General features: G+C 43.3%; 1 protein-coding gene across 3 annotated transcripts in view; it reads left to right on the forward strand.

Moving 5' to 3' along the window:
- The first annotated feature begins 709 nt into the window (after positions 1–709).
- The window catches only part of PEMT (phosphatidylethanolamine N-methyltransferase), a 156,889-nt gene continuing 132,750 nt past the window's right edge, over positions 710–24,848 (forward strand). For 2 of the 3 annotated variants that reach the window (XR_004536508.1, XM_033914942.1), the window contains exons 1-2: positions 710–892; positions 4,051–4,158. Coding sequence is in view for 2 of the 3 variants with exons in the window: in XM_033914942.1 (XP_033770833.1) it covers positions 782–892; positions 4,051–4,158 (219 nt within the window). In the remaining variant the exon portion in view is untranslated. The remainder of the gene's footprint in view (positions 893–4,050; positions 4,159–24,848) is intronic. The other variant, XM_033914944.1, reaches the window with a different exon arrangement.

The following is a 24,848-nucleotide window of genomic DNA, read 5'->3' on the forward strand; positions in this document are numbered from 1 at the left end:
GCTACCAGACACATGCAGTGCTGTACAGAGTCACAAAGAAGACAGTCCCTTCTCCAAAGAGCTTACAATCTAAACAAACAGGATGTCATGGATAGTTAAGGGGAAGGGTTAATCTGCTGGCTGGGTTGGAATGCAGAGGGAGAACAGGACAATCAAGCCATTGTGACATCACTGATGAGGTTGGCTCTTATTGGTGGAATGAGGCATTATGACATCACAAGCTCAGTTCTGCTTCCCAAAGACTGAAACTCTTCACACTATTACTATGAATTACTGTATTTCTATAGCGCTACCAAACGCACACAGCGCTGTACAGAGTCGCAAAGAAGAAAACAGTCCCTGCTCCAAAGAGCTTACAATCTAAACTGACAAACAGGATATCATGGATACCGTTAAGGGGTCCGGGTTTGAGGGCAGAGGAGTGAGGTTAAGGACTGGGTTTTCCGTCTGCTTTTAAACAAGGGAAGGGGCTTGAAAGCCAAACACGGGTAATTGATTCCAGGCAACGACGTCTGCCACTGCCACTGCCCCGAGAAGCCAGGCTGTAGCAGGCGTTTGCCTAGTTCCTGCTTCCGAGCTAACAATAGCTTCAACGGCCGCCTGGGGCCTGCGCGCGAGCTCCAGCGCAGGAGTCGGACCAATCGGATCCCCCGAGCTGCTCGGCCGGGCCAATGGGAGGACGGCGGCCGGGTTTGCGGAAGTGGCCTGTCGCTCGCTCAGGGGGAGCCACGTGTTCCCGCCGTGTGGGCTGAGGCGCTTTAACCCCGCCTAAAGGCTATTCATGGCGGTGGTCGTGAGCGATCGGGTGGACCCTGTGGGCTCTTTAGCGCTAGCAGTTCCCGCGTTACAGTTGGATTGCTGTGGAGGGCTGAGTAATTTGGATTTTAGGAAGGTATTCTTCATGGTTACTTACTGGGAAGGGGGGGGGGGATCAAAAGACACTCGGGGGAGTGGGGTGGGGGTGGGGATTGCAGAGACCACCTCACTTCCCTTATGAGCAGTGCTTTGCAAACTGACAAAACCTGCATCAAGTGAACAACACCCGACTCTATCTTGCATCTTATATTGATTGATTAATTGGACATTTCCTAGGTTTCCTTATCTGTGCCACCTTTCACTGTGGATAAGTGCAAGGAATTATACAGTGGAGACATTAGCATCAAAGACCAAATGAGAGTTGTGCAATGAAGGCCTTTTCTTTCTGGGCGTTGAAGCCAGTAGAATCCACTTGGAGAAAGCACCACACATTTTACGGGCAGCTGTATTGCAACTTTATTTCTTTGCTTCCCTTCCTAAGAGTGGCCTGTTTACACACTTATTTTTCAGATCTCAGTTTGGCACAGCTATAAAGACCTAGTAATTGAAACTTTGTAGGTGCTTTTTATTCTAGTACATTGCAGTTTAAATATTTGACTTAAGAATAATTATTACATAAATCAAGTTCTATTTATTTAAAACAAAAAAAAAAAAAGGTGTTCTGTCTCCTTGTAAGGATGGATGCTCAGCCCCCAACAGAGTGTAGAAGTAGCGTCCATATTTGTCTTTATTTTTTAAATAATAATGCATTAATTTTTAGCAAGCTGTTTTCCAAATTATTTTATGGACATATGCTAGGGAACAGGCGTACAAGATGTGGGCACTTTATTCAGTCAATAAAATGTTGCATTAAAGAAAATCCACCTTCTGAAGAGCGGGGACCCTACACATAAGAACATAAGCAATGCCTCTGCTGGGTCAGACCTGAGGTCCATCTTGCCCAGCAGCCCGCTCATGCGGTGGCCCAACAGGTCCAGGAACTGTGCAGTGATCCTTTATTTATACCTTTCTATCCCCTTTTCCAGCAGGAAATTGTCCAATCCTTTCTTAAACACCAATACCTTACTCTGCCCTATTACGTCCTCTGGCAGCGCATTCCAGGTGTCCACCACACGCTGGGTAAAGAAGAACTTCCTAGCATTTGTCTTGAATCTGTCCCCTTTCAGTTTTTCTGAATGCCCTCTTGTTCTTATATTTTTTGAAAGTTTGAAGAATCTGTCCTTCTCTATGCCCCTCATGATCTTATAAGTCTCTATCATATCCCCTCTAAGTCTCCTCTTCTCCAGGGAAAAGAGACCCAGTTTCTCCAATCTCTCGGCGTATGAAAGGTTTTCCATCCCTTTTATCAGACGTGTCGCTCTCCTCTGAACCCTCTCGAGTAACGCCATATCCTTCTTAAGGTACGGCGACAATATTGGACGCAGTATTCCAGATGCGGGCGCACCATTTCCTGATACAGTGGCAGGATAACTTCTTTCGTCCTGGTCGTAATACCCTTTTTGATTATACCTCGCTTTCTATTCGCTCTCTTAGCGGCCGCTGCTCACTGTGCCATCGGCTTCATTGTCATGTCCACCATTACCCCCAAGTCCCTTCTTGGGTACTCTCGTTCACTAACATCCCTCCCATTGTATAGTTGTACCTCGGGTTTCTGCTTCCCAGATGCAATACTTTACATTTCTCAATGTTGAACTTCATCTGCCATCTCGTTGCCCATTCCCCTAGTTTGCTCAAGTCCCTTTACAATTCTTTGCAGTCCTCTTTAGTCCGAGCTCCACTAAATAGTTTGGTGTCATCCGCAAATTTTATTATCTCACACTTCGTCCCTGTTTCTGGATCATTTATGAATATATTAAATAGCAGCAGCCCGAGCACCGAGCCCTGCGGAACATCACTCGTGACCCTCCTCCAGTCCGAGTAGTGGCCCTTCACACCTACCCTCTGTTTCCTACCCGCCAACCAGTTTCTGATTCATCTATGTACGTCTCCGTCCACCCCATGGTTCTTCAGTTTCCGGAGTAGACGCTCGTGAGACACCTTGTCAAAGGCTTTTTGGAAATCCAGGTATATGATGTCTATGGGGTCTCCTTTGTTCATCTGTTTGTTAATTCCTTCGAAGAAGTGCAATAAGTTAGTTAGGCACGATCTCCCCCTGCAGAAACCATGTTGGCTGGTTATCAGAAGTTCGTTTCTTTCCAAATGTTCATCGATGTTCTTTTTTATCAGTGCTTCCGCCATTTTCCCCGGAACCAAGGTGAGACTCACTGGCCTGTAGTTTCCCGGGTCACCTCTTGATCCCTTTTTAAAGATGAGCGTGACGTTGGCTATCTTCCAATCCTCCAGAATCACTCCTGTTTTCAGGGATAGGTTGCAAATTTGCTGCAGTAGTTCCGCTATCTCCTCCTTTAATTCTTTCAGAACCCTTGGATGGATTCACATATCTTCCTCAGGGGTCGACACAAAAGTGATCGCTGTGGAGAGAAAATATCTCAAGCAATGTTTTTCAAGACATTTTTTTCCCACAGCGATCACTTTTCTGTCGACCCCTGAGGAAGATGGTGTTAATCGAAACACGGACCGTGCTGGGTCTCTGCTCTTCAGACGGTGGATTTTTCTTTTGACATTCACTACAGACTGGTTGGACTCCTTTGTCTTTCACCATTAAAATAAGTTCAGGTTATGTAGAGCAGCATTTGAATTGGTATATTTATATTGCTTACTGCTGTGAAAAAGTGATTCAGTGTTTTTTTGGATAAAATAGTATGATTGCCATGTTAATCCATTTTAAAGGAAAAATAAGTGTAAAAAAAAGAAAAAGATGATTCCCTTTTTTATTGGACTAAAACTACATTTTCCAAGTATCTGGTCAGGACATGAGCAAAAGATGACAGTATCAGAATATATAAGTGAAACATATTAAGGGGGCCTTTTACATAGCTGCCACTGTGGTAATTGCTTCGATGCCCCTAGGGATTTAAAGGGCATCGGAACGTTTGCCGTGTGGCAGCTGCTACCATGGCTTTGTAAAGTTGGGGGGGAAGGGTTAAGTATTTCAATGATGGTTTCAAGGGAAAAGGTAGGAGGGTGAGAAACAGGGGATGAGAGATGGGTGATCAGAAGGTGACACAGCAGTATAATTTTATGATTTTTAATGTGATGGCGTCGGATCATGTTACAATGATTTGGTGAAGAGACAGGTGGATATTTGAATAGATTCTGATCTGTGTCCTGCAGGTTGATTACTCAGTTATGACAGGAGCATTTAAGTACATCGATTTGATGGATTCAAATTTCGCTATAGCTGTTCTGTCCGTTATTTTCAACCCACTTTTCTGGAATGTGGTAAGTATGATATACCAAGGGGGTTAATTTATGGGAGAGGAAAGGGGTTAAGTAATTTTATTTTATTTTTTTAAATATCTGATCCAGTGATGTAGCCATGGATGGGCAGGGACCCATCCACATTGGGCTTAGGCCCATCTAAAATTGACATACTCTTGCTGCGGCTGGCAGGGATCCCCAAGCCCTCCCAGCTGAAGACTTCCTCCTCCGGGAGCCGGTGACAGTGTCCCTGAGCTGCTGCTGCTGCTGTCATTTCAAGCTCTCGCATGTGCACGAAAACTGAGCACGTATGAGGGGCCAGCAGTGGCTGCTGACTGCTGAGCTTGGAAGGAGTTCTAGCCACTGGAGGAAGTAGTTTTCGGTTTCGCCATCTTAGGTATTTATATTTTGAGTTTGGGGGTGGGGGAGAGGCAGGAAAGAAAATATCATGCCCATCCGCTTTGGATAAAGGATGACACGGGGACAAATTTATCCCCATCCCCGTAGGAACTCATTTTCCCATCCCGTCCCTGCGAGTTCTTTTCCTGTCCCTGCCCCATTCCTGTAAGCTCTGCCTTAACCGCACAAGCCTCGAAAACTTATGATTTTAAAGTGTTTGAGGCTTGTGCAGATGAGGAGCTTTCAGAAACGGGGCAAGGACAGGAAAATGAGTTCCAACGGGGACGGGGAAAAATTTTTCCCCGTATCATTTTCAAGCTATGGGCTCAAGAAGCCCCCAACACCCAGAATTGGACTCAGGCCCACCCGGAATTCTGCTGACTCATACAGGGATTAGATAAAAATGTGTCCTCACCCTGTCTCCTGTGCTTTAGTGGTAAACATCTGTCAGAGGAAAGAACAGCTTTTTGATATTTGAGGTTACCGTGTCAAAGTAATTTGGTGGGTTTCTTACAAATGATCTGTTCCCAATTTCTTCCTAATCCCTCCGTGTGTGCATTGCAAGGACAGTTCAGAAGTCTTAGAGGTAGGTTGAAGGGGATCTATCATACAAAAAGCGGATACACTTATCTGCTCTTTGTCAAGATATTTATGAGGTAGGGTGAGCAGTAACTCGCATACATTACCAGGGATATGTGTATTAATTTTCCTTTGTTTTACCTCAAATTCATCTGTTAGAGTGAAGCAGGGGCAGTGCGTACAAAGTCTGCCATCTCACATGCTTGTTGAGATTATTCATTAGAGGTGTTCTTTGTTATCTGATGACTTGTTCGCAAAAAGTGAAAGTAAGGTCCTGAAGTTATGGTGTGTCTACAGAACTGCCTGTTTAAAAGACAGATTCCTGTTTTATGAATAGATCCTCCCCTACAACCCTATTTTGCTGCTATAACATAGAAACATAGAATATGACGGCAGAAAAGGGCTATAGCCCATCAAGTCTGCCCACGCTAATGACCCACCCTCAGACTTCACCCCGCTAGCGATCCCACATGCATATCCCATTTCTTTTTAAAATCGAGCACGCTGCTGGCGTTAATCACCTGCAGTGGAAGTTCATTCCAATGATCGACCACCCTTTCGGTGAAGAAATACTTCCTGGCGTCGCCATGAAATTGCCCGCCTTTGATTTTCAGCGGATGACCTCTTGAGGTCGAAGGTCCTTTAAGAAAGAAGATATCGTCTTCCACCTCGATGCGTCCCGTGATATATTTAAACGTCTCTCTCTACGTTCACAGAGCAGACTTGCCTATATGTACAGGAAAGGTGCCACAGAAACTCAAAATGGAGATTATATGAGTGAAGTGTATCCTCAGTGTGAGGTTTAGGCATTAGTGCTTAGAAAGTTCCAAAGGGCCCCAAGTGCGATGCTTCTAAGGCTTTTCCAAAGAGAGCAAAGCTCACAATAAGCTACACACCATCTTGCGAATTCACATGTGTGCTGAAGTGCAAAATTATAATGTGTAATTTTATCAAACATCAAATAAACACAGGTTTATGTAGCGCTCTTACCCTGTACTTGCCTTGAGAACTGAAGCCGAACAGGAAGCTGAAAAAGCATTAGGTAAGCAGGACTTAGTTAGCTTGTATGCAGTTTAGTGTCCAAAGTAGAGAATGACACGGGGACAAATTTTTCCCCATCCCTACGAGAACTCATTTTTCCATCCCATCCCCGTGAGTTCTTTTCCTGTCCCTGGCCCTTTCCTGCAAGCTCCGTCCTCATCTGCACAAGCCTCAGACCCTTTAAAATCCTAAGTAGCAACATTCTAGAGCTCAGATTGTGATGTCATAAGGCCTCATTCCATCAATGCCTAAGTTCCGTCCTCATCTGCACAAGCTTCAAACACTTTAAAACCATAAGTAGCAACATGCTAGAACTCAGATTGTGATGTCATAAGGCCTCATTCCACCAATGCCTAAGCTCCGTCCTCATCTGCACAAGCCTCAAATGCTTAAAAATCATGTGTTCGAGACTGGTGCGATTAAGGAAGAACTTATGGGACAGGGACAGCGACAAAACTCGCAGGGACGGGGTGGAAAAATTTGAGTTTGGGTGGGGACAAATTTGTTCCCGTGTCATTCTCTAGTCCAAAGTTAATTCACAGACTAAATCTGAATCACTGGAAATTATTTGCTTCTGAAACTCTTGTTTCAGAAAAGGTCCGACCAGGCTTGGTTTCAGGGACAAAAGCCCCTTCCTCAGGAACCACACCAAAACTTTTCAATAAAGCCGACAAAATTTAAGTGAGCTCCCGAATGCCATGAAGGGTTTTGGCCATTCTCTGTAAAGATTTGAGAAAAGGCCTAAGAGATTAGATGGGGAATATGGGTGTAGGATCATAGTTAAAATTTGATATGTACGTCTAGAACCAAGATGATGAATCTGTCCTGGGCTGACTGAATGGGCCACGTTGATGATTTTTTTGTTTGTTTATTTTTTTATACGCTATCATTTTAATATCAGAGGCAAGATTTGAACCCTAGCTTCCCTGGCTTTTAGTCTGCTGTTGTAACTAGTCAGTGAAACCTCCTTTCTGCTGTACGCCAATCTGACATGGCTTCTGCAGATGAATGTGAAGAATAATGTTACAAGCAGCTGGAGTGCCCACTGGTGACTGAAAACGTCTGGGATCTGTTCTGTCAGTCACCTGGCCTGTCTCAATAGCTCCATTTCTGCAGTAACTTCCCAGCAGGTCTTTAAAGCTCTGAGTAGCACCATTTCTTCCTCCCACCCATACTTGCTGGATATGAGTTTTGCTCTCAGATGTTGTCGCCTGCTCTGAACCCATCCACACATACATAATGTAGGAATGTTTGTTTTTGAACACCACGCTGCTGTTCTGTTACACAAAATTCCAGAGATAAGGGAGAGAGTGTGTAATCCTGACCTAAACCTGGGCTACTGCGTCCTTTCCTGCGTAGGGACTGCTGCTTATCCTCCAAGGCCACAGAAACCAGAGTCATTGGAGGTTTCCACCTTGCTGTGCCATGTGCCTAGAATTGTAATATTCCCTCTCTAGACATATTCAGATCTTCCAAAAGCTCAACCTCATGAGCTTGCCTTTAAAGCTTAAACTCAGATTCTCTGTGGTCAGAGTCTTGCCAGCTTCATTCTTCCAAGAATAACAATTTCAAGGTTTCAAGGTTTATTAAATATTTGATGAATCGCTATATCTTTATACAAAGCAATGTACATAATAATAAAATAAGTTAAGTTAAAATACATACAGTATATATATAAACATTAGAAGTAAGACAAGACCAACAACAATTGGAAGATAAGGGGGGTTAAAGTTACATCTGTTATATTGAGAAACACATTTAAGGGAAAAACATTGAGGAGCAAGGGGATTCTTAAAACAAAAATTGATATAATAAAATAAATTTTATATATTAAAAGCCTGTTTAAAAAGAAATGTTTTCAGGGATTTCTTGAAGGAGGAAATGTCTTTTTCAATTTTTATGTATTGGGGCAATGAATTCCACCATTGGGGGCCCACTACAGAGAACATATCTAATCTACGAGTGCCTATTATTTTTAAAGAGGGAACAACTAATAGATTTTGGGAAGATGATCTAAGTGCGCGTGCGGAACTATGGGGAATTAACATTTTTGAGATGCACTGAGGTTCATTGAATATCAAATTTTTAAATATAAGTAGCAAAACCTTAAACTGTATGCGCTGGCAAATAGGAAGCCAATGTGCATCAATGAAAAATGGAGTTACATGGTCGAATTTCCTGGCATCATAGATTAATTTTATAGCAGTGTTTTGAACAATTTGCAGTTGTCGTTTTTCTTTTTGAGTGATATTAAGCAACAAAGAATTGCAATAATCTATTTTTGCTATTACTAAAGAATGAATTAAAATATTGCGATGAATCCAGATGAGTGGATTATGTCCACCTACCAGCAGGTGGAGATAGAGAGCACAAAGCTGAGCTGTACCATGTATACAGCTTGCTGGTACTTCAATATTCTCTATCTCCGCATGGCCTGCTAGCATGGCTCGGTCCAGCTCCGGCTGCAGCTTCACTCCTGTTTTGGCTCTGCTGACTCGGTGCATGGGGCAGGCATGGTTCTTTGAACACTGCTATGTGTTATCTAGTACTTTTGTCAAGCCTGGTTGTTTCAGCCATTTATATGTCGTCTCATCTCAACCCCTTTTTGGTTGTATCTTGTGCCTTTTTTTTTTTTTGGTTGCACGACCATGAAGGTCGGTGAACCTGATTCATTAGGCACCTGCTAGTACGAGACTTCTCCAGTGGATAGTTGCCAACCAGATTTGTTTTCCTAAATTACACAGGATATGCCCAAAGCAGTTGCAGGTGGAACCCAAGAGCGTAAGCATTCAGAGCATTTCTTGGAATGTATAATTGGGGCATGGTTCTTTGTAAAAGGCTAAATATTTGTGTATACTTTTTAAGCACTGATCCACCCTACACAAATAGAAGGTGCTATTAGCTTTTCGTACCAATAAAGAGTTGGATATTGCTTCATTTAAATCGCCCCTCCCTTCTCCTGTATAGGTAGAGACATCCCATATATCTAGACCACAAAGCATACGCACACATACGAAGGGGCTGGAAAGCATTCCATGAGCCGTGCTTCACCTGCTTTTTCCCCCTTTTTCTGTAATAAATTTAGCATAAGAACATAAGAAATGCCTTCGCCGGATCAGACCCTAGGTCCATCCTGTCCGGCGACCCGCACACGCGGAGGCCAATTCCGGGGTTCCATACTGAGACCTTGTTTACCCGTATCCCTCAATGTGGTTTGCAAGAAGGTGTGCATCCAACTTGCCTATGAATCCTGAAATGGTGGTCTCAGACACAACCCCCTCCGGGAGAGCATTCCAAGCGTCCACCACTCGCTGTGAGAAACAGAACTTTCTGATATTTGTCCTGGGCCTGTTGCCCCTCAGTTTCAGTCCATGACCCCTTGTCCAAATCACATTTGACAATGTGAATAACGATGTTTGTTGCTCTATTTTGTCAAATCCTTTTAGTATTTTGAAAGTCTCTATCATATCCCCTCGCAGCCTTCTCGAGGCGTTCATTGTAGCCCAAATTCTCGATGCCTCTTACTAGCTTCGTGGCTCGCCTCTGCACCCTTTCCAACAGGGTTATATCCTTCTTCAGGTAGGGAGACCAATGTTGGATACAGTATTCCAAGTGTGGTCTGACCATTGCTCTGTAAAGCGGCATTATGACGTCCACCGATCTGCTCGTGATTCCTTTCTTTATCATGCCCAACATCCTGTTTGCTTTCTTTGCCGCCGCTGCGCATTGAGCCGACGGCTTCAGGTTCTTGTCTATCAGTACCCCCAGATCCCTTTCTTGCTCGCTCTTTCCCAATGCTGCACCTAACATTTTGTATTCATGTTCCTTGTTCTTCTTGCCCAGGTGCATCACTTTGCATTTTTCTATATTAAACTTCATCTGCCAATTTTCCGCCCATTTCTCTAGCTGGTTCAAATCTCTCTGGAGTTCTTCTCTGTCCTTTTGTTGTTTCTTCTTCCAAGTCGTTTATGAAAATATTGAACAAGATTGGCCCAAGAACCGAACCCTGGGGCACACCGCTTGTCACCTTTTCCCAATCCGAGAACTTCCCATTTATGCCCACCCTCTGCAATCTGTTTTCCAACCGTCCGCCTATCCATCTTAGTATATCCCCCTTCTATTCCATGGCTTTGTAGTTTCTTCAGAAGCCTTGCATGTGGAACCTTGTCGAATGCTTTCTGGAAGTCCAAATATATTATATCTACCGGTTCACCGTTATCGATTTGTTTGTTCACCTCCTCAAAAAATTGAATTAAATTTGTCAAACATGACTTCCCTTTCCTGAAGCCGTGTTGACTAGCTCTCATCAGGTCGTGATTTTCCAGATGTTGCACTATGCTATCCTTTATTAGTGCTTCAACCATCTTCCCTTGCCCCTTATCCACACAGCATTCATCTACCTCGTACCATCAAGATGCCTTTTTGGGGGGAAGTATTTTCATTGGTAATAGTGCAATTTCATAAACTATATATGCTTTCATCAGTGTCAAACTTTTTTAAAACTCCGGCACACTAAATGGAGCAAATGTTTGTCGTGGCACATTATAATTGACATTATAATATTGCAAAACCAACAAAAAATTAACCCTCCTCCACTCTTTTTTACAAAATCGTGCGAGAGTTTTTTTTTAGTTCTGGCCGGCACGCTGAATGCTCTGTGCTGCTCTGACGTTCATAGCATTCAAGTGCGCTGGCCGGTACTAAAAACTTGCGCGGTTTTGTAAAAGGGGAGGAAAATTTGAGAGTTATTTATTTAAAGTTCTTTAAACTGCTGACCACGACGCCCAACTACAAAACGTTCAGGAAAGAACTGAAAAACATACTTACTATTCAAGAAATTTGTCAAAAGATCTAACCAAACCGTATCAACCCTTCCCAGATCCCGACGCATACTATAGCTATCAACCTTGTAATCTCCCTGGGAATGCCCAGGCTAATTTCTTGTTGTAAACTGCCTAGAACTGAAAGGTATTGGCGGAATAGAAGACATCAATGTAGTGTAATGGTGAAACTAAAGTAGATATAATAGAATTGCTAATTAATGCGATGGATGTGCTTGTTTTTGAGTGCAAATTAACTCAAAATGTGTCTCGATAGTTGACATCCACCATCTGCAGGTGTTCTCTTTTTTTCAATTTAATTACTCTGAGCTGAAAATCTAAGTTTGCAAAGATAAGAAGATCCAAACAGTAACAAAGCCTTGATTTGTTTTGTTGTTCAGGTTAGGATAACTGCTGCATAAAAAAATAAAATTGCTTGCCATTAGTTTTCAAGTAGAAAATGGTACGGTGACAGAATTCATCACTGTTCTCATCCCCATGAATAACCATGGGAGAGAGGGAAGAATCAGAGGATAAATGGGCCCAGCTGCTGACCCTCAAGCCTTGCATTGAAGAACACTGGTGTAGGAGGACTGAGGTTGAGGTAGACACTAAAGAATGACAGTCTCTGGTATCCAGAGCTGATACTGTGATGTCATAATGCTTCATTCCACCAATAAGAGCCAACCTCGTCAGTGATGTCACAATGGCTTCATTATCCTATGAATGGGCCCAGCCACTGACCCTCAAGCCTTGCATTGAAGAACACTGGTGTAGAAGGACTGAGGTTGAGACAGACACTAAAGAATGACAGTCTCTGGTATCCAGAGCTGATACTGTGATGTCATAATGCTTCATTCCACCAATAAGAGCCAACTTCATCAGTGATGTCACAATGGCTTCAGTATCCTATGAATGGGCCCAGCCACTGACCCTCAAGGCTTACATTGAAGAATGCTGGTTTAGAAGGACTGAGGTTGAGATAAACATTAAAGGACACGAGATGTTTTCCCATGGTTATCCGCAGGGATGGGAACGGTGATGAATTTTGTCAACGTGTCATTCTCTATTTTCAAGGACCAAACATGTCATAGAATGATGCTTGTCCGGGGAGATGTATCTTTAAGCACACAGATTGACAGACTCTTGCATATGTGACATACATGCCATCTATTCTAGTGTATACTTATGAAAGGAATTTTTAAAAATAAAGCTCTGGAATCTCCTGTGGCACACAGTTTGAGAGACACTGCTTTTATATTCTATTTTTCTTTACTGGTGCCACACTGCCACAGCTGACTCGGACCCTGCATGCAAAGAATTGAAGCATGGCAAATGAAAGGGGGATTGCATTGTCTCCATACTCTGTATAGGTCACCCAGATTTTGGCGTGGATCGCAGATGCGTCTATAAACTAATTAGTCAATTGGTTGTTGGATTTAATTGTTACTAATTAAGAGCTACACATACATCTGCTCTATGTCCTACTCTACAACATGCATGACTATATTTTGTAGCAGGCAACTCAAAAGGGGGAGTGGCTGTAGGAGGGGCATGAGGAGGGCAGAGGTGTTTCCAGAAATTAGATGCCGTGTTATGGAATACTTGGATTGCTATCAGTTGGGCAGCAGCATTTACTCCACCTTTTGGCAGGGGTAAGCACACATGCCCAAAGCTAAGAGCACCTTTTACAGAATATTATTGTAGCATAGATTATAACGGCACCTGACTTGAGGCGTAATTTACTGAATCTAGGCTTGAATGTGCAGGAAGAATAGTTTCCGCTTGAATCTGGCCGCATATTGTCCATTGTGGTAGTAAAGTTACAATGGACTTGATTTGCCATTGAATCAAAATGTTCTAAGTCCACAGGAAAGCAGTTAGCTTAGCAGGGTTTAAAAAATAAAAAAAAAGTCTGGATAATCTTCAAAAACAGATGTCAATTCGCCATTATTAAGACAAATGAAATACAGTACCTGGAGGCCCTTGTTTCATGAGTTCCAAATTTGCTGAGGTTTAAAACCTGATTCAGGAACATTCTGATACTTTGGTTCAGCATCTTACAGGTTATTTCACACTCAAAGGACCACAACGACCAATGGTCTTATCACTTTAAGAACACAAGAGAAGTCCTCTTATCTTCTAATGGTATCTGGTAAGAAGTCTTATAAGATTAATGGCAAAGGTGTTCGACTAGTTGATGCTTTTCTAAACTCATCTCGAGCATTATTAATCCGCTTTGTCCCAAAAATAATCATTAAAAAATTACACTAACTAGAAATAATATTAAGATAATACGGTCTTTAACCTGGGATCAAATAGTTCTAAAAAAGAAATGCTTTTTTAGATGTTTACGAAATGCGAGGTATAAGAGAGAACTGTGTAAAACCCATTAAAAATACAAACTTTTAACCAAAAAAAAGTTTTAATAAACCACAGTCTGATGAATAATAAGTCTGACCACAAGATGAACCACTTTAACAAGTGAATCAAATATTCAGATTTGCCAAATTTTGCAGACTCTTAAATATTGGGCAACAATGCAAACTTGGTTTGGATAAATTCCTGGAGGAAAAGTCCATAGTCTGTTATTAAGACATGGGGGGTGGGGGGGAAGCCTTGCTTGCCCTGGATTGGTAGCATGGAATGTTGCTACGTTGGGGATTCCGCATGGAATGTTGCTCCTATTTGGGTTCCGGAATCTTGCTAATCTTTGAGATTCTGGATTGTTGCTACTCTTTTGGGTTTTTACCAGGTACTAGTGACCTGGATTGGCCATCGTGAGAATGGGCTAATAATAATAATAACAGTTTATATACCGCAGGACCGTGAAGTTCTAAGGGGTTTACAAAAGAATAAAAGAAAGGTACAAATTGATTGAACTTAACAGAGGTGGAAGAAAGTGGTTAATAGGTGAAGAGAATGAGTTGTACGAGTCAATTGTCTAGATTCTTCAGGAACAGATATGTTTTTAGGCGCTTCCTGAATTCCTCATAAGTAGTGGGTGAAAGCAATTGTTCTAGATCTTTACCCCATAATGCTGCCTGATGTGAGAGAAGGTGGTGGTGGTGTTTTTTCAGTTTACATCCTTTAACTGGGGGGGAATGAAGTTTAAATGTGAGCTTCTCTTGTGTCTGTTGACTGAGAAGGAGAAAAGGTCAGTTATGTATTTAGGGGTTAGTCTGTATAGTACTTTAAAGCAGAGGCAGGTGAACTTAAACTTTACGCGTGCTTCCATCGGTAGCCAATGCAGCTGCCGGTAATAAGGTGTCACGTGATCAAATTTCTTTAGCCCGAAGATCAGTCTGACCGCTGCATTTTGCATTAATTGTAAACATCGCATATTCTTTTGGGAAATTGCTAAATAGGCTAAAATGTTACAGTGATCAAGTTGGCTACTGGGCTTGATGGGACCATTGGTCTGACCTGGTAAGTCTATTCTTATGTTCTTAATCCAGTGAAACCTTATCAACAGTGGAAATGCTCTATCATAGTTTTTAGATCTAAGAATGATCCGGACTGCTGTATTCTGCAATAACTGGAACCTTCTAAGAACATAAGCAATGCCTCTGCTGGGTCAGACCTGAGGTCCATCATGCCCAGCAGTCCGCTCACGCGGCGGCCCAACAGGTCCAGGACCTGTGCAGTAATCCTCTATCTGTACCCCTCTATCCCCTTTTCCAGCAGAAAATTGTCCAATCCTTTCTTGAACCCCAGTACCGTACTCTGCCCTATCACGCCCTCTGGAAGCGCATTCCAGGTGTCCACCACACGTTGGGTAAAGAAGAACTTCCAAGCATTGGTTTTGAATCTGTCCCCTTTCAACTTTTCCGAGTGCCCTCTTGTTCTTTTATTATTCGAAAGTTTGAAGAATCTGTCCCTCTCTATGCCCCTCATGATCTTATAAGTCTCTATCATATCCCCTCTAAGTCTCCTCTTCTCCAGGGAAAAGAGTCCCAGTTTCTCCAATCTCTCAGCGTATGAAAGGTTTTCCATCCCCTTTATCAGACGCGTCGCTCTCCTCTGAACCCTCTCGAGTAACGCCATGTCCTTCTTAAGGTACGGTGACCAATATTGGACGCAGTATTCCAGATGCGGGCGCACCATTTCCCGATACAATGGCAGGATAACTTCTTTCGTTCTGGTTGTAATACCCTTCTTGATTATGCCTAGCATTCTGTTTGCCTCTGCATTTTAAGGAAAGAATCCGAGTAGAATGAATTGCAATAATCCAACTGAGAAAGTAATTAAGGACTATAGTGACAGAACAATATTTTGTTCACAAAAATATGAGTGAACTAGAGTTGTTTAAGCTAAAAAAAACAAACCAAAAACTCCTTTCTCCTAAATAAATTATTAATTTGAGGTTCAAATGAAAATGACGAATCGAAAGGAACCTCTACAGCTCAAGAAGTATTTTCTGCAGGTAAGGACTCAACCTGTCTTTAATGGATGAATTTTTTTGCATCTGTAAAAGGAAAAATCATCAGGAAGACAGCCTGATTTATGGTGAAAATTGTGAAATCATTTCCTTTTGGCATTTAATTGAACCCTTGTTTTGCTGTGGCAGAATCTGTGGCTTATATAATAGGTTCGCAGCTTCTAGTATGTGGAGACAGCGATGACGTAGTTATGAAGTGCAAGGGAAAAAAGTTCAGAGCCCAAGGCAGGAAAAATAAATCTTATAAAAGAGATGCAACTCTTTAGAAGGAATAAATGGCACTTAGTGAGCAGCCATCTCGGTGTGTGACGCACTGAGGCCACAGACAGATTTCATTGATCTCTAGATATGCAGTGGCTTCACGTAATGTAGTTTCTTAGCTGTAAATAGAACTTCATGGCACCGGCCCTCCTGGTCTGTCTTTCCCTCTTCCTCTTGTAACATTGCAGACATTCATTGCTGTCTGGTGTTACCCAGAGATCGATCCAAAGGTCTGGCGGGGGGGCTCTTCTCATTATCGAGATGGGCTTTGCGTAACAGCTTACCTGTACAGTCTGGTGGTTGTGTTTTTCAGAAACATGGTAAATATATTTATAAACTCCGCTGAAACCCTGATGTTTACTGTTTATTAATGCTCATGTCAATCCTATAACACTAACAGTAACTTCATGGAAACACGACGGCAGATACAAGCCAAATGGCCCATCCGCAGCATTCACTATCTCCTCGTCTCCCTATAGGCTAAGGCTCTTAACATTGGCATCTCCTCTTCCTATAGGCTAAGGCTCTTTACATCTGCATTTTGAGGTCATAGAAACATGATGGCAGATAAAGGCCAAATGGCCCATCCGCAGCATCCACTATCTCCTCTCCCTATTGGCTAAGGCTCTTAACATTTGCATCTCCTCTTCCTATTGGCTAAGGCTCTTAACACCTGCATTGTGAGGACATAGAAACATGATGGCAGATAAAGGCTAAATGGCCCATCCGCAGCATCCACTATCTCCTCTCCCTATTGGCTAAGGCTCTTAACATTTGCATCTCCTCTTCCTATTGGCTAAGGCTCTTAACACCTGCATTGTGAGGTCATAGAAACATGATGGCAGATAAAGGCCAAATGGCACATCCGCAGCATCCACTGTCTCCTCCTCTCCCTATAGGCTAAGGCTCTTAACATTTGCATCTCCTCTTCCTATAGGCTAAGGCTCTTTACACCTGCATTGTGATGTCATAGAACCTTATGGTTACAAAAACATTGTAACATGAAGGCAGATAAAGGCCAAATGACCCATCCAGGCTGCTCATCTGCAGTAACCATTATCTCTTCCTCTCTCTTAAGAGATCCCACGTGATATGATTAAGAGATATGATTCAGATGTTCAAATACTTAAAGGGTATTAACGTAGAACAAAATCTTTTCCAGAGAAAGGAAAATGGTAAAACCAGAGGATATAATATGAGGTTGAGGGGTGGTAGATTCAAAGGCAATGTTAGGAAATTCTACTTTACGGAGAGGGTGGTGGATGCCTGGAATGCGCTCCCGAGAGAGGTGGTGGAGAGTAAAACTGTGATTGAGTTCAAAGAAGCGTGGGATGAACACAGAAGATTTAGAATCAGAAAATAATATTAAAGATTGAACTAGGCCAGTTACTGGGCAGACTTGTACGGTCTGCGTCTATGTATGGCCGTTTGGTGGGGGATGGGCTGGGGAGGGCTTCAATGGCTGGGAGGGTGTAGATGGGCTGGAGTAAGTCTTAACAGAGATTTCGGCAGTTGGATCCCAAGCACAGTACCGGGTAAAGCTTTGGATTCTCGCCCAGAAATAGCTAAGAAGAAAAAAAAAAAAAATTTAAATTGAATCAGGTTGGGCAGACTGGATGGACCATTCGGGTCTTTATCTGCCGTCATCTACTATGTTACTATGTTACTATCCCAGGCTTTCTTGAATTCAGACAGTCTCTGTCTCCACCATCTCTTCCGTGAGACTGGTCCAAGCACTTGTATAAATGCAAAACACTTGTGCTGATGTATATATTGTACTCCTGATGTCATAGAAGGGGCAGGGGGTCTGTCTGAGCTAGTTGGTCCAGGGGCCCACAAACTTGTCATCCGTCCCTGACTTAATCTATACGATTTTTTTTCCCTAACTTTTGGCTTGCTGTTACTTCTGTTTCCTGGTACTTCTATCACAGTTTTGACAGTGCATACTTCTAAAGAGACCTGTAGAGGGTGATTTAATAAAACCTTTTCTTGCGTAAAACACTGATTTATGTATGGAAAAGGACTCATAAAATTTGGTCATGTCAAGAAGTATGTACAGTAGAAGCTGGCATATGCGTGTTTGGTAGGCGTGCTCGGAGGTGGCGTTAGGGTGGAGTCGTGGGTTGTGTGTCTTTAGTGAAATATATGCGAGTGTGTCTATGTTTACACGTGTGCCAGATTTACCTAGAAGACAAATGAGCTACAGCTTAGGGCCTCACGTAAATTCAGAATTTAGGGAGGGCTCTGAAAATTTTATGGGGCTTTTTATCAAACTTATTTGAATGTTCGAGAGGCGGAATTGCTTTCTTTCTGTACTTTTAAAGTGGCTGCATACATAATGAATTTAGGTAATATATTAAGCATAAAATTTCTGTTTTCAGGCTTATCGGTTTTCTGATTTTGCAAACAAGTCCATTATTACTTATATTAATAAAAGTGATTCAAATTACTAATTTTGTCAGCAAAAGAAATGGGCCAAAAATGGGGGTCTCGGTTTACTGTATATTCAAGTTATTCCCCCCCCCCCTGGCCCGGACTGGTTGCAGGTATCTTCCGGACCTACCTTCAGCCCTGGTGGTCCATTGGTAAGCAGGGACAGGAGTAAGCCCTCCCGTGTCCTGTCCCGGCTAGCTCCTCACCACCCCACCTCCCTACCACACCTGAAAAGACTTGCCTTGCACCCCTTGGTGGTCCAGCAGTGAACCGGGACAGGAGCGATCCTCTTATGCTCGCACACACTCCCCCAGTGATCACTGACCACCTCAAATGGTATATACCTGCCTCCGGAACGTCAGCACCTGGCATAGGAAAGCCTAGTAGACCTGCATAGAGGTGGCTTAAGTAGTTTGTGGGGGAGGGGCTAGTGAACCATAGAGAGGAGGACCCAGGCCCATAAGACGCTCCAACCACTACATTTATGGTGGAAAATGTGAACCCCCTAAAACCCTACTGTCCTGCCATATAGGTGCCACCTGCAGCTATAAGGGCTTTTGGGGCTGTAGATTGCTAGGTATAGTGAGTTTTGTGGGGGCTCAACCTAACCTATAAGGGAGTTGTGAGATGCTTATGTGGCACCCTTTTTGGTGAAGTTCACAGCAGTGCCCTGTGAAGTGCCCCACCGCTGTGTTGCCATGTCTGGGTGACCAGCCCATCACAGTGCCGGTCCCTCCCACGTCTAAAAGGTCTTGTTCTGGACGTTTGTGACTTGGACAAGTTTTTGACTGAGAATGTGGTATAAAGATAGACGTTCCGGAGGGCTCAACGATCAAACAGCTGGATGATTTTCGGAAAATGGACGATTTTCAGAAAATTTTTTTTACTTTGGACTTATTTTTTCGAGAATGGACATTTTTCCACTGCCAACTTTGGGCGGCTAGCGCCTTACGTCCAAATCGGACTTAGTCGTATGCTTTGATTATGCTGCTCTTTGTGGATTTTTGTTGTACGCCGCTCAGAATTGTTGATGGGAGTAGATCGGTGCATAAATCCTAATTACTACCAATTAGCTCATTAGTTTGCGTTTGGATCTGTGATCTGTGCTCCACTTTGGGTGACCTCTACAGAATCTAGGCGCAATTTGTCCTTTGTGGGTGCCATTATTTTCGAGACACACAGGCACCCTGCAGTCTGTGTCTTAATAAGAAACAAAAAGGTGTTTTCCTGCCCTGTTAGGGGCAGCCACTTATAAAATTGCCCTCATAAGGCGTGGGGTTCTGTTGCACTGCCTACCTGTAGGCGTGGGCCAAGTTGCTTCTTGCTCTGCCTCCCACCCGTCCTGTGTCTGCGTAGATTGAGGCTTTCCATGCAGCTTCTGCCTCGGTTTTAAAATCAAAAGTGAAAAAAGTGAAACAATAGCTCCTGGATGAAACAGGAGTCATAAAATTCAAAACTGAAAGGTCCTAGATGCAGAAGAAACGTATTCCAAAGTCATTTCACAATACACTAATTGCTCCCAGGAATGGTAATTAATAACTGGACCCTACACAGGCCGTGTTTCAGCAGTACTGCCGTTATCCCTCTATCCTGGAACTCCCCAACCCCTACTTCCTCCAGATCCTCCCAAATTTTTAAACTATCCTTCACTTCCATAAAAGGTATTTCCCATGTAGGCAAACTTGGGTCATCCCTCCCCTTTAGAATCACTGAGCTCTGGAATAACCTTTCCTCCCCGCTCCGAACCTCAAGCTCCCTCCAACTCTTCCGCAAACACCTAAAAACCTGGCTATTCTCAAAACTGTAACACTTCCCCCCTCTTAGGCCTCTCACCTTCCCCCTTTACACCTAACTCTTTAATCTCTCCACTGTAGTTCCTCTCTCATCCTTCTTCCTGTAAACCGTGCCGAGCTCCGCATTCGTGGAGATGGTGCGGTATATAAACCCAAGGTTTAGTTTAGTTTAGTTTACTTTGCTGAGGGGTCCTGATGGTCAGTGGAAAATTGAAACTCAGCAGTTCACAGCTTCTAGTTTTAAAATCATAATGATTTAGAACATAAGAAGTGCCATCTCTGGATCAGACCCTAGGTCCATCAAGTCCGGTGATCTGCACACGCGGAGGCCCTGCCAGGTGTACCCTGGCATAGTTTTAGTCCCCCATATCACTCTTAAACTTCTCGTAAAGAGAAGTGCATCTAGCTTACCTTTACCCATGTCACTCTATGCCACTCATAAGGAGATGTACGTCTAACTTACCCTTAAATCGTAGAACGGTGAATTCCGCAATAACCTCCTTTGGGAGAGCATTCCAGGTGTCCACCATTCGTTGCGTGAAGCAGAACTTCCTGATATTTGTCCTGGGCTTGTCCCCCCTTAGCTTCAGTCCATGTCCTCTTGTCTGTTGTCACATTGGACATTGTAAATAATTTTTCTTCCTGCTCTATTTTGTCGATTCCTTTCAGTATTTTGAAAGTCTCGATCATATCCCCTCGCAGTCTCCTTTTCTCAAGGGAGAACAACCCCAGTCTCTTAAGTCGTTCCTCGTAATCCAGGTTCTCCATCCCTTTCACCAGCTTTGTTGCTCGTCTCTGCACCCTCCAGCAGTTTTATGTCCTTCTTTAGGTTGGGAGACCAATGTTGGACACAGTATTCCAAGTGTGGTCTGATCAATGCTCTATAAAGCGGCATTATAACTTTCTCCGATCTACTCATGATTCCCTTCTTTATCATGCCTAGCATTCTATTTGTGTTATTCGCTGCTGCTGCACATTGCGCCAACGGCTTCAGAGTCCTATTGATTAATACGCCCAGGTCCTTTTCCTGTTCGGTTTTTCCCAGAGTTGCACCTGACATACTGTACTTGTGTTCCTTATTTTTTCTGCCTAAATGCATCACTTTGCATTTTTCCACATTAAACTTCATCTGCCATTTATCTGCCCAATTCTCCAATCGGCTCAAGTCACTCTGGAGTTCCTCACTGTCCTTCTGCGATTTGATGGCCCAGTGTAGCTTTGTGTCATCTGCAAGCTTGATGATCTCACTTGATGTTCCATCTTCTAGGTTGTTGATGAAAATATTAAATAAGATGGGCCCAAGTACCTAGCCCTGGGGCACACCGCTAGTCACTTCCCATTTATGCCCACTCTCTGCCTTCTGTTCTCCAGCCATTTGCCTATCCATCTTAGTATATCTCCTTCTATTCCTTGGCCCTGCAGTTTCCTGTTCACTCGGTCTGCTTATTAGGTCACAAATGGGTTAATTCATTCTTTTTAAAATAATTCTGCCAAGAGATAACCCTGGACAAACAGTTTTTGTTAGTTAGGATAGGCAATTGTAGACCCTAAGACTAGTTAATTACATGTAGGGTTACCAGATTTTATGGAAGTAAAATCCGGACACATGACCATACCCCCAGGCCCACCCAATTCTGCCCTGCCCCCCTCAACCTGTTCACTTGTTTGTCACTGTGTTGCATCCACGCATGTGCAGGGGGGGAGATGTGTGTGGCACAGTGGTTAAAGCTACAGCCTCAGCACCCTGTGGTTGTGGGTTCTAATCCCACCCTGCTCCTTGTGACCCTGGGCAGGTCACCTAATCCTCCCCTTTGCCCCAGGTACTGGGAAAAATGAATAATTTCATGTAAACCGTTCTGAGCTCCCTTGGGAGAACGGTATAGAAAATTGAATAAATAGATAAAATAAATAAGATGCCCCCCTAAAGCTGCTCCCAGCTCAAAGCTTTTCAAAACCTGGACAAAGTGCCAGATGCCTGGACATGTTCTCTAAAAATAGGGCCTGTCCCGGTAAATCCGGACGTCTCGTAACGCTAATTACATGCAGTAACTATCCTAACACCAAACATTACATTACAATTCGCTTATATACCGCAAGACCGAAAAGTTCTACGCGGTTTACAAAAAAAAAGAAATTTAAACAATGAGATGAATTAACTTAATTACCATTTCCAGATGCCTCCTAAAATCCATGTAAGGTACTGGAAGTCATGATTAAAAGACTTAAACATTTACCCCAGGACGCAGCCCGGTAAGAGTGGTACATAAGAATTACCGCTGCTGGGTCAGACCTGTGGTCCATCGTGCCCAGCAGTCCGTTCCCGCCGTGGCCCTTAGGTCAAAGACCAGCCCTACCTGAGTACGTTCTGGTTCAGCCGGAACTTGTCTAACTTTTACAATTTACATCCTCTTACAGATGGAAAAATAAAATTGGCGTTTGAATGTCTAGTACAGTGGTTCCCAACCCTGTCCTGGAGGAACACCAGGCCAATCGGGTTTTCAGGCTAGCCCTAATGAATATGCATGAAGCAAATTTGCATGCCTATCACTTCCATCATATGCAAATCTCTCTCATGCATATTCATTAGGGCAGTGGTTCCCAACCCTGTCCTGGAGGAACACCAGGCCAATCGGGTTTTCAGGCTAGCCCTAATGAATATGCATGAAGCAAATTTGCATGCCTATCACTTCCATCATATGCAAATCTCTCTCATGCATATTCATTAGGGCAGTGGTTCCCAACCCTGTCCTGGAGGAACACCAGGCCAATTGGGTTTTCAGGCTAGCCCTAATGAATATGCATGAAGCAAATTTGCATGCCTATCACTTCCATCATATGCAAATCTCTCTCATGCATATTCATTAGGGCAGTGGTTCCCAACCCTGTCCTGGAGGAACACCAGGCCAATCGGGTTTTCAGGCTAGCCCTAATGAATATGCATGAAGCAAATTTGCATGCCTATCACTTCCATCATATGCAAATCTCTCTCATGCATATTCATTAGGGCAGTGGTTCCCAACCCTGTCCTGGAGGAACACCAGGCCAATCGGGTTTTCAGGCTAGCCCTAATGAATATGCATGAAGCAAATTTGCATGCCTATCACTTCCATCATATGCAAATCTCTCTCATGCATATTCATTAGGGCTAGCCTGAAAACCCGATTGGCCTGGTGTTCCTCCAGGACAGGGTTGGGAATCACTAGTCTAGTATATTTACCAGTGGTGAATGAAAATGAATTTGTGAGATAATTGGGAATAAGTCCAAATAGGATTTGGTCACAAAAGCATCCAAACTTAAACTTAATCCGAGCCTTCACTGGCAACCGACTCAATTCGTGGAAGAAAGCAGTGACATGATCAAACCTCTTCAGGCCAAAAATCAGCCTGACGGCTGCATTTTGAACAATGCGCAGTCTCTGCAAGTTTTTCTGTATTCCTGCCAAGTAAACAATATTACAGTAATCCAGTAATATAAACAATAATCTCTTCATAATACCTATTACTTAGGTCAGGGGTAGGCAATTCTGGTCCTCGAGAGCCGGAGCCAGGTCAGGTTTTCAGGATATCCACAATGAATATGTATGAGATGGATTTGCATGCACTGCCTCCTTGAGATGCAAATCTATCTCATGCATATTCATTGGGGAAATCCTGAAAACCCGACTGGATTCCAGCCCTCGAGGACCGGAGTTGCCCACCCCTGTGTGAACTAACCCAGGGGTAGGCAATTCCAGTCCTTGAGAGCCGGAGCCAGGTCAGGTTTTCAAGATATCCACAATGAATATGTATGAGATGGATTTGCATGCACTGCCTCCTTGAGATGCAAATCTATCTCATGCATATTCATTGGGGAAATCCTGAAAACCCGACTGGATTCCAGCCCTCGAGGACCAGAGTTGCCCACCCCTGTGTGAACTAACCCAGGGGTAGGCAATTCCAGTCCTTGAGAGCCGGAGCCAGGTCAGGTTTTCAAGATATCCACAATGAATATGTATGAGATGGATTTGCATGCACTGCCTCCTTGAGATGCAAATCTCTCTCATGCATATTCATTGTGGATATCCTGAAAACCTGGCCTGGCTCTGGCTCTTGAGGACCGGAATTGCCTACCCCTGACTTAGGTCATCAGATGTGCTTTTCCGTTTCTTGATCACTTTTAATCAGCAGAAACTTACGCAAGCTTTGGTAACGATTTTAAAGTTTTAGTCGTTACGAAGCACTCCTCACTGACTAAGCTTTATGCAGTTTATTTTCAATTGAATTAATAAGTTTTAATTTTAAACTCGGTTAAAATAAAAGCACTTATCCGTGTGCTTAATTTTCTATGTCAGCCGTCAGAATACTGATAACTTTTCTGTGTTTTTTATCGCAACTGAACAGTATAATATTGATTCCTTGCTTGGCTTCAGGGCATGAAACAAGTGATCCAGTAATGCGAGATTATATGTCATTTATTTTATTCAAGTATGCTAAATGTCTCTGTTAGGCCGTGCCACAGGGTTCTTCCTCTCTCTGTCTTTGTGAGTTTACTGCGCAGCTGTTTGGGGGCTAAATTTAGATCTGAAGCCACAACACCGCTGACCGCTGTGAAAAGAAAAGTAGGAAAATTGGGTCATATATGGAGCATGCTGCGAAGCCTATGGCACAGCCGGGAAGAGAGAGAATGAGCTTCGTCTTTTCTAATCACTTTTTACATTATGTTCACTGTTTACCTGCGTCTAATATTTCAGCAGTTTTAACTTTAAAAAAAAATTATTTTCTGAACTCTTAACTACATACTGTAAGAACATAAGAATAGCCTTACTGGGTCAGGCCAATGGTCCATCAAGCCCAGTAGCCCGTTCTCACGGTGGCCAATCCAGGTCACTAGTACCTGGCCAAAACCCAAGGAGTAGCAACATTCCAGAATCTCAAAGATTAGCAACATTCCGGAACCCCAAATAG

This window comes from Geotrypetes seraphini, chromosome 11, assembly GCF_902459505.1.
Source record: "Geotrypetes seraphini chromosome 11, aGeoSer1.1, whole genome shotgun sequence".
NCBI lineage: Eukaryota > Metazoa > Chordata > Amphibia > Gymnophiona > Dermophiidae > Geotrypetes > Geotrypetes seraphini.